The following is a 10,288-nucleotide window of genomic DNA, read 5'->3' as shown; positions in this document are numbered from 1 at the left end:
AATTTTTATAAATCATTCCACAAGTATAGAAGCAAAAATTGATAAACTTTCATTTTATGTCGTCACAAATTTACAACTGTATGTGATCCCTATAATGATTCATGACATGTATAAAAAACAAAAACAATAGAAAAAATTAAGCTATGAAAAGGCCAAAAAGTAAAAACAATGAAAAGAATCAGTAGCTGCTCATATCTGTTGTATATGCCCTAAGCTGCAAGTACCCGACTTGTATTTGTCACAGCAGAGTCCTCTGCCAAGGCAGTGACCCAGTTACAGGGTCAGCCAAATATGCCAGAACAAAGTCCCTCAGGCCAGTATCCCAAACCTCGCAGAAGCGTAGCCGCCAGTTTGGAGGTTCAATGGCCTCAGTCCCTAACCCAGGTGCTCTATCTTTTGACCCTTTATTCTGATCCTTCTGCCAGTCAACAACATAGGTGGCAACCCTTCTGTAAAACTTGGCTTTAAAGGTATCCCACACCTGGTATTTGTAGTGGTTTATAACAGCCCTCCTTTCAATCACATTCAGGTGCCTAAACCCTTCCCTAAGCAGAAAGTGATGCACCACATTAAGAAGAGAACTGTCGAGCAAATCCGGACGCACAATAGATTTGTGCCGCTCAGCACTCTGCAGCCGGCAAGTGTACCCAACAGTTACCCCCTGCTCTGGAGGTGAACTCAACCCGGATGGCCCAAAACTATGACACTCCGTTCTGATCTCTGCAATTGTCTTCGAAGATGAAAAATTAGCGACCATAGACTTGAGATAATTATGACCCGGAAGACCCTTTCCTTTCAAATGCCGAAAGCCATACGGGAAGTAAAAGAATTCATCAACATCAAAGAATCCAACCCAATTGCATTCATCCCTTGCTTTCAAAGCACAATGCGAAAAACCCGCCTCTTGCGCCTTAATCCACGGCCAACTCTGCCTACTAACATTGTAAAACTCGAGTTCCTTAATCACATCCTCAATCCCATCATCACTATTGTTATCATAGATAAACCACCTCTCAACTCCGAGCCAAGCATGGTACTTAATCCACTCCCTTAGCGCCTGAGCTTGGTTCCACACCATTGTGCACACACAAAGCTCATACTTCCTCTTATCTCTCCTCACCTCCTCAGCCTTTGGACCATAAATCTTAGCCACAGAACCAATAGGCTGCTCATGAACTCGAGCTCTACTACTATAACGACTAACGGTAACCCTAATTCCCTGAGCTCTCTCAGGCATGTTCTTTATACTACGCGGCAACAAACACCTAACCACCTCTTGAGCCGCCGTGACCGCCTCGGTCGTCAGCACAAACCCTTCATTTTCACCGCCCCAATTGCCAAACCCGAAATGGCAGCTGAAACGGGTCGGGTCGGATCTTCTATGCGGCTTGAGATTCAGCCCCTTAACGAACAAAACCGCCGTGTCCCCATCCAAAACCGCCTCATAAACCACCTTCTCCCACGAATACACCGTCTGACTACTCTGATTGCTTTTCACCCTCAAGGACCAATCAGACTCCGCCACGTCACCAACTCGCCTCCTCAAATCCACAACGCCCGAATAATTCGCCTCGGGAACCGGACACCTCACGATCGAGCGAAACGCACCGTATTGCTCAGCAGACAGAGCCGGCCGAGCTTTAACCACTTCATCATCAGAGCCGTTGAATTTGCTGTAGTAAACGCAGTCCAAGTCTTGAGCTTGAACAATTTGATTGGAAACTATTAGCAGCACATGGTCGGGGAACAAAACGCGGTCGTTTACTAGGATTGGCAAGAACCGGTTGTTGTTGCTGTTGAAAGAATCAAGAATTGAAGAAGAAGAAGTAGTAGTTGAAGAGAGCAAAGTGGAGGCTTTGAGAACAGGATGAAACGACGCCGGACCGAGCAGGAAACGATCGGAGGACAAGAATAGCAAGAAGACCAAAAAGGACAAGCAAAGAACGAAAGATCTAAGCGAGAAGTAGTGCGCTTGTGAATAAAAGTAGTAGTACGGCCTTCCCACTCTCTTTCTTTTCCTTCTTTGCTCCGAAGAAGAAGAAGAAGAAGAATCCATTGAAAGCAAAAGAGATGAGATCTGATTATGTGGTGCCGACACAGTGTTTTGTGTTTGTTTGGTTTGATAAATGTGTCGCAGAGAGAGCACGCGTTTAATGGGGTTTTTGGATTTTCACTTTTTTAAGGGCCGCCAGGGATTTTATTAGTTTTAAAGAGCTTATTTATGAAGTTTGAGAGAGTCTAATAAGTCGGAACGAATAGAAGCAATACAGCTACTGTTCTAGTGATAAAGAAGTTGGAATGAGGTGGCGGTGTATATAACTTTGACGTTGTTCTTGCTCTCATTAATTTTGTTTTTGTTTTTGCCTTTATTTTCGACTATAAGGGAATATAATAAAGTGGGCTGTGATTATGACGCTTGTCATGAGTCATGACCTTTTTTTTAATACTACTACTAACTAGCCTATGTTTTTAATTGGCTTACAATGAAAGTTCACATTTGGGATTGGGGGTGTATTGAATATTGATTTCTCATTTTGTCTATTACTCTATTTTTATTTCTTTGTGGCAATGATCGATGACACGAATTTAATTGGGTTTCTTTGTATTTAATGGTTCATTATTTCTTTCCTTCTTTTTTGTTCTTTTGCTTTATTAGCTTTTATGGGTTAAAGTGGGGATTTAACTCTTTTTGTAGATTTATTAAAGTGGGGCTTGTTAAGGCCGGCAGTCAATATCTTTGCAAGTCAATTGCTCATATACTTGGTGAAAATGTTCCTTGCTTGTCTTTGTTTATTTGGGTCAATTAAAGGATGCTCTTGCTTCATTTGATGGCGATATCGTTTTAGGAAAGTTTTGATACCATTACAAAAAAAATTACTTAAAAAATCAAGGGTCAATAGGTCATGTTCACAAGTGCTTTTAGGTAATTGTTAATAAATCATATTAGAAAAATTTTGTCACAATTTTCATGCGAAATATAAAAAACTGTTAATAAAATTAATTACTTTCTTATTTTTCCATAAAATGTTTATAAAAATAGTTCTTAAACTAATGCCCTTAAGGAAATTTTTGACATTTCTCAAAAATCAATTACTTTTATCTTTTTTCATAAAAAGTTTTTGAAAGTATTTCATAAACCAATGCCTTTAGATCATCTATTAACTTTCTTTTTTTAGCGTGCCATTTTACTTCCTAGAAATGTTAGTTTCATGTCTTTTTCTTTTTTTGGCTAAATTGTAACTTACACTCTTAAAGTTTGAGAGTGTTTAGATTTTATACCTTGAAGTTTCAGAATTTGGATTTTACTCCTTGAAGTTTGGAGATGTTTGGATTTTACATCCTAAAGTTCTATTTAGTTTGTATCTGTAGCCTCTTTGTTCATATTTTCCATTAAGTGTCGCATAAACTTACCATGAATGTTTATTTTATCCAATAAAATGAGGTTTGGCGGGGGTGTTGATTGTAGTTTACTTTCTTTTTTCTTTTTCTTTTTTGGTGTGCCATTTTTTTGCTGTGGTAATTAAGTGGTAAAGTACATGGTTTGGCATGGTAAGGTGCCTTTAGCTCTCTACTGCCGGTAATATTTTTTTGTTAGACAAAATTAGGTATATTGTTTGGAGTATTATGAACTGACCAAAACGAACTGAACTGCAACTTATTTAGGCCAAAGTATGATCTCTACTTCAAATTAAATTTTAAAACTTTAATTACAGTAATACAAATCTTATTTTTCTTAAATTGTTGCAATTTGGACCCTTAGTGAACTTCCTTCAACTAAAATAACAAAAATCCTTTTAAGCCGCTTAAAATCTATATGACCACCAAAAGTTCGTTCATGTGAATCTCATATAATTGATAGGGAAAAAATTTATGAAATCTTCAATCTTTCACATGTTCAATGTTCACAATATTTCTTAAAAATTGCATATTTGACAAACACTACGACTTACACAATTCACATATTTTTGTACGTTCAAAGGACACTATTTACCAACGTACGCTCAAAATTTTGCACGTATTAAAAATCCTAACAAATAAACAAAGTTGAATGAAGTTACAAAATGACATGATAATCAATATGATTGTTGATTAGGGTAAAGATAGCAGTCTGCCTAATACAATCTCTTTTCCACACAAATCATGGGCATGTATTGCTGTCTAATTGAGCAAGTTTGATTTCGGTGCATATTATAGCTGGCAATGGCATAGGAATTGGAGTACAGGATAGGGCAAGCAGTATTTTTCCAAACGAATACCGTGTAAAGCACTCATTAAGCTGTCTCCGTTTCTTTTTAAGGTGTCTGTTTTTATTTATTTATTTTTAATTAACACTCTTTTTAAGGTGTCTAGTTTACTGTCAACATGTTCTCTTCATGATAAAAAAAGACCACCAATTTTTTATCATTAGTTGCATCTTTCAATCATTCATCCATATGGTTTTCCTTTGAGAAAAAACCCGAATGTTACGTGCTTCATAGTTGGTCAATGTAGCCATTTAATACTCTTTTTTTCTTTTTCTTTTTTAATTTGCAGTTATGGGCCCAATGATTTTAATATAGAAAAAAGTTGACGAATACTTTAAGCCCTCGTTTGAGAGGAGAGAATGGAATAGCCAAGGAATGGAAATGAATGAAAAGAGTAATTTTAGAATATTCTTCTCTTCCATTGTTTGGAAATTTTAATGAAAAAAATGGACTAATGAAAAGTTCATTATCTAGTTTGAGAGTTTAAGTAAGAGTAAATAGAATGAATAGGAGGGAACACTTATTCTTCTTAATTCTCTTAAAACCTCAAATTTTTATTCTCCCGAAATTAGGAGGAATAAAAATGAATGAAATTAGATTTAATAAATTTTTTATTAGAACTCCCAAAATACCCCTATATATTCAACTTCTTATTTTAAAATAAATGTCTAATAGTAATATTGTCATAAAATGATTTCATTCCATTCCCTCTATATTACTCCCAAACAAGATTATATTCTATTCATTTTCATTAATTTATTTTAAAACATCCAATCAAGATTACTTAATTTCATTCATTTCCATTCTTTTCCCTTACTTGAATACATTTCATTCATTTCCATTCCGTTATAATCATTCTATTCCATTCCATTTCATTCTATCATAAACTCCCAAACAAAAGGGCATTGGTTTATAAAATATTTTGAGAAACTTTTTATAGGAAAAAAAAAGATTTTTTTTTTTTGGACGGTTTTTTATATTTTTCATAAAAATAATGATAAAACTTTCCTAAAATGGTTTTGTGGGGCCCGGCCCAGAAATAATGGGCCAAAAACCAAATTCAGGCCCGTCCGAGGAGCTTCCAGTCCAAAGAAAAACCACGTATGAAACATTACTCAACCCCAATAAACGCCAAGGGAGCCTGTCCGAGGAGTAATTCCTCCTCGGACATCACGAAACCCAGAAGAGGAGCTCTCCCAGCCACTTCAGTTCATCCTCCCAACATATAAAATGAATAAAATCCGAAATATCTCATGGGGAGCTGCCACCACATTAATTGCGCCTCAACCACCCCCTTGGCCGCATTAATGAGGAAATGACCCCTGAACAGTACCGCCTTGGCCTCTGCAACTCACAAAGGGAGAGATGGTGGCGTCTGATGGGACAGGTACTCAAGTAGATACTTGGATGATCAACAAATATAAGGTTGAGATGAGAGGAGAGGAACTATATAATGTAGTGGAGTCCCTCAAAGAAAAGGACGAGAAAATACGGTATGAGAAACTAAAGAAACAGAAATATACGTGAGAGATCAATTCTGATGCTTGGGATTTCTGCAACAATGTTGTCCATGTATCAAACCGCATAGGCTCACTGAAGCTAAGTTCTTTGACCCATCCTCTACAAATATTTATTGTGGGTTGCGCTTTGGACTAGGGCCTGATCAATAGAACTTGGGCCAGGAAAAATCGTGCAACTACAATTGGCGCCGTCTGTGGGAAGAACTAAAGCATCAGCTAGTGCAACGGTCGAGCATGGCAGAACTGGCTCCGCACCAGGAGGATCCTCACCAGGCTAATTCCCAACGGACACAACCCGCCGAGTCCCAGAGGCAAAATAACCCCGTCAACCCAGGCCCCAGGGGAAACCAAGAGGGAAGTATGCATACTACCCGGACCAGCCAGAGTCACACTCAGATAGGAAGTCACGTGTCTCAGAGGCGAAATAGTCACCAGGCCATGCAGCGAGAGATAGATGACCTAAAAAGGGAGTTACGGCGCGTGCGGTGAAGACGATCTCCCTCTTACTCAGGCGAATCTTCTAATGCGGAGGATGCGAGTTACAGACAGAGGTCAAGGACCCCCCTAAGTGAAACCTTTACCTACGAAAAGGAACCACGCCCTGTGCGGAAGTATGAGAGCACATCTAGCAAGGGTTCGGGAAACGACGCCATGAAGAAGGCGTTGGATCAGGTTTCAAGGTCCCCCTTCACGAATAGAATTGAAGGGGCTAAGCTGCCTCGACGGTTCAACCAACCAGCATTCGCCATCTATAGCGGTCGATCAGACCCGGTAGAGCATGTGAGCCAATTTAACCAAAAGATGGCGATCTACTCGCAAAACGAAGCCTTCATGTGTAAAATCTTCCCGTCCAGCTTGGGATCAATGGCGATGAGGTGGTTCAACGGCCTGAAGACAAATTCCGTAAGCTCTTACAAGCAGCTCACTCGGGATTTCTGCTCCCGCTTTATCACCAACACCAGAGTCCCCAGGCCCCTCGGTTCGCTATTGTCCTTGTCCATGCACGAGGGAGAGACTCTGAAAGCATACTCCGATAGATACTGGGAAGTATATAATGACCTGGATGATAACCATGATGCTGTCGCTATCAGCACATTCAAAAGCGGCCTCCCCACCGACCATGGCTTAAGGAAATCCCTCACTGGTAAACCGGTCGCCAACGTTGATCAGTTGAGGGATAGGATAGACAAGTACAAAAGAGTGGAGGAAGATCAGCTGCAAGGGAAGGGAAAGGAGAAGGTTATCCACCCCAAAGCAAATGATTTCAGGTCGGAACGGCACAACCCTGGTCAGCCGAGAAGAGATTTTTCGCGACAGGCCGGGCAGAGTAACCCGCAAACAGTGAATGCCATATTCAGAGAGCCCGTACAACAGGTACTGGAGAAAGTAAGAGATGAGCCCTATTTCAGGTGGCCGGGAAAGATGGCTAGAGACTCTTCCAAACGTAACCAGAACCTGTACTGCCACTATCACCAAGACCATGGGCACACTACTAAGGACTGCAGGAATCTGTGGAATCATCTAGATCAGTTGGTCCGAGAAGGAAAGTTACGTCACCTACTGCACCCGTCGAGTGGCCACACCAGCCAAGCAACACAAGAGCCTCGAAAGGACGTGACCTTAAGACCACCCACCGGGACGATAAATGTCATCCTCACCGCACCAGGAAGAACGAGACCACCCATCCCCAGGGTGTTAGCTGTTGATCGGCTCCCCTCCGGGAGCAGGCAAAGAGAACACAAAAGGACAAAAAAGGGAAGCTCTTTAATACTGGGGTTCTCGGATGAGGATAAGAGAGGAACTATTCAACCTCACGATGATGCCTTGGTGGTCATTCTGAGGATTGGGGGCTTTGACATGAAAAGGGTATTGGTGGATTCGGGAAGTGCAGTAGAGATAATGTACCCTGATCTATACAAGGGGCTGAACCTGAAGCCAGAAGATTTGGCAGTTTATGACTCCCCCCTTCTCAGCTTCGAGGGAAGAATGGTTACGCCGAAAGGACAAATCCGACTACCCGTACAGACTGGGGCGGAGGTGGTGGAGGTGAATTTTATCGTCGTCGACGCTTACTCACCCTACACCGCGATAGTCGCCAGGCCATGGATCCATTCCCTGGAAGCCGTAACCTCCACACTTCATCAGAAAGTGAAATACCCATCCAAAGGACAAGTAGAAGAGATCCGAGGAGATCAGGCCGTATCCAGGCAGTGTATGGTGGCCGCCGTCTTACACCGGCCCCCTGCCGAGACCTCGGCCCCCGATAGTTTATAGCAATCAGCCGCCTCGGCAGAGCAAGACGACGGATTGGCCGAGGAGATAAGGTGTGAAAGTTTAGATAAAATCGCTGTCAACGACGACCCGGAGAAGTTCTTCCTGGTCAGCTCTGAATTGCACTCTCAAGAAAAGGAGGAACTGGTCAGATTTCTTAGAGAAAATGTCGACGTGTTCGCATGGGACGCCTACGACGCCCCGGGCGTCGATCCTAGCCTTATTTGTCACCACCTGAACGTCAACCCCTCTTCCACTCCGAAGAAGCAGCCACCCCGACGCCCTTCAAAGGAACATGCTAGTGCCGTAAAAGATGAAGTGGCAAGGCTAAAAAGAGCGGGGGCTATCAAAGAGGTTTTTTACCCAGAGTGGTTGGCAAACACTGTTGTGGTAAAGAAGAAGACAGGGAAGTGGAGGGTCTGCGTAGACTTCACGGACCTGAACAAGGCGTGCCCGAAGGACCCATTCCCCTTACCCCGAATTGATCGATTGGTGGATGCAACCGTGGGGCACCCTCGAATGAGCTTCCTGGACGCTTTCCAAGGCTATCATCAGATACCCCTTGCGCTAGAGGACCAAGAGAAGACGGCTTTCATGACGCCCATCGGAAATTATCATTATAAGGTGATGCCGTTTGGGCTAAAGAACGCAGGCTCAACCTACCAAAGGATGATGACTCGGATGTTTGAGCCACAACTGGGCAAGATCATTGAGATTTACATAGACAATATGGTTGTCAAGAGTAGAAGGGTGTCCGAGCACGTGAAGGACCTCAGAACAATCTTCACTATATTAAGGGAGCACCGGCTGCGGCTAAATGCCTCCAAATGTTCGTTCGGGGTCGAGTCTGGGAAATTCCTAGGGCATATGGTCACCCACAGGGGAATAGAAGTAAGTCCCGATCAAATCAAAGCCATTAACAGCCTAAAGGCTCCTCGGAATCCGAAGGAAGTACAGAAGCTCACTGGTATGATCGCGGCGTTGAACCGGTTCATATCGAGATCGGCGGATCGATGTCGGCCTTTCTACCTCCTGATAAACAAGTGGAAAGAGTTCGCATGGTCGGAGGACTGCGTTCAGGCTTTCCAGCAACTCAAAGACTACCTGTCCCGACCACCCATCATGTCCAGCCCTGAGGCAGATGAGGTGCTGTTTGCCTACATCGCCGTAGCTCCCCACGCTGTAAGCCTGGTATTGATACGGGATGATAATGGGGTGCAGCGACCGGTGTACTATGTGAGCAAATCACTACATGAGGCCGAGGTGCGATACCTGCCTTTAGAAAAGGCAATTCTGGCAATAGTGCACGCAACCCGAAAACTTCCTCACTACTTTCAGGCGCACATGGTCATCATTCTGACTCAGCTTCCCCTCCGAGCAGTGCTTCGAGGCGCTGACTATACAGGAAGGATCGCCATGTGGAGTGCGCTCTTGGGAGCCTTTGATATAAAATATATGCCCAGATCCTCCATCAAAGGACAGGTCCTCGCAGACTTGGTAGCTGAGTTTGCTGAGCCCTCCATAGAAACAATAACCGAGGAGGGGGACATGGATGGAAAGTTGGTTGGTACGATTTCAACAGGGAGGAACACGCATTGGAAGGTCTACGTAGATGGCGCAGCCAACCAGAGAGGGTCAGGAGTTGGGATAGTTTTAATATCCCCGGACGGTGCTACCATTGAAAAATCATTAAGGCTAGGATTCTCGGCTACGAACAATGAAGCCGAATACGAAGCCTTACTTCAAGGGATGACGATGGTTCAAAGGTTGGGCGGAAGGATAATAGAAGCGTTCTCGGACTCCAGACTGGTAGTCGGACAGGTGATGGGTGAACTGGAAGCCCGAGATATTAGGATGCAGGAATATCTGGGACAAGTCAAGCAGCTGGAGACGAATTTTGAGTCCTTCAATCTGACACACATTTCCAGGAGTGTCAACACCCATGCAGACTCGCTGGCCACTCTCGCCACGTCCTCGGCATATAATCTGCCGCGAGTAATCCTGGTTGAAGATCTGGCCCAGGCAAGTCCCATCAGCAGAGGCCCTGCCAAAGTCCATCAGATCAGAAAGAGTCACAGCTGGATGGATCCCATAAAGAACTTCCTTCAAAACGACGTCTTGCCGGAAGAAAAATTGGAAGCCGAGAAGATATGAAGGAATGCTCCTCGGTTTTGGCTGTCAGAGGACCACAAACTATATCGGCGCTCTTACTCTGGACCGTACCTACTCTGCGTGCCTCCAGTGGAATCCGAA

The 10,288-nt window shown here is 43.2% G+C and overlaps 1 protein-coding gene across 1 annotated transcript; it reads right to left on the bottom strand.

Annotated features, from left to right (window-relative positions):
• Nucleotides 1–28: 28 nt before the first annotated feature.
• LOC115978664 (glycosyltransferase family 92 protein RCOM_0530710) lies at nucleotides 29–2,352 on the bottom strand. The gene has a single exon (XM_031100500.1). The coding sequence runs from the start codon at nucleotides 2,054–2,056 to the stop codon at nucleotides 239–241; it is 1,818 nt and encodes a 605-aa protein (XP_030956360.1). The 5' UTR covers nucleotides 2,057–2,352; the 3' UTR covers nucleotides 29–238.
• Between the last annotated feature and the right edge of the window lie 7,936 nt (nucleotides 2,353–10,288).

Source organism: Quercus lobata, chromosome 3 (assembly GCF_001633185.2).
Source record: "Quercus lobata isolate SW786 chromosome 3, ValleyOak3.0 Primary Assembly, whole genome shotgun sequence".
Lineage (NCBI taxonomy): Eukaryota > Viridiplantae > Streptophyta > Magnoliopsida > Fagales > Fagaceae > Quercus > Quercus lobata.
The sequence above is the reverse complement of the archived record's forward strand: the minus strand, read 5'-3'. Positions and strand labels throughout refer to the sequence as shown.

Excerpts from the sequence above, each read along its gene's own strand:
- LOC115978664 (XM_031100500.1), bottom strand. The coding sequence starts at position 2,056 with ATGGATTCTTCTTCTTCTTCTTCTTCGGAGCAAAGAAGGAAAAGAAAG.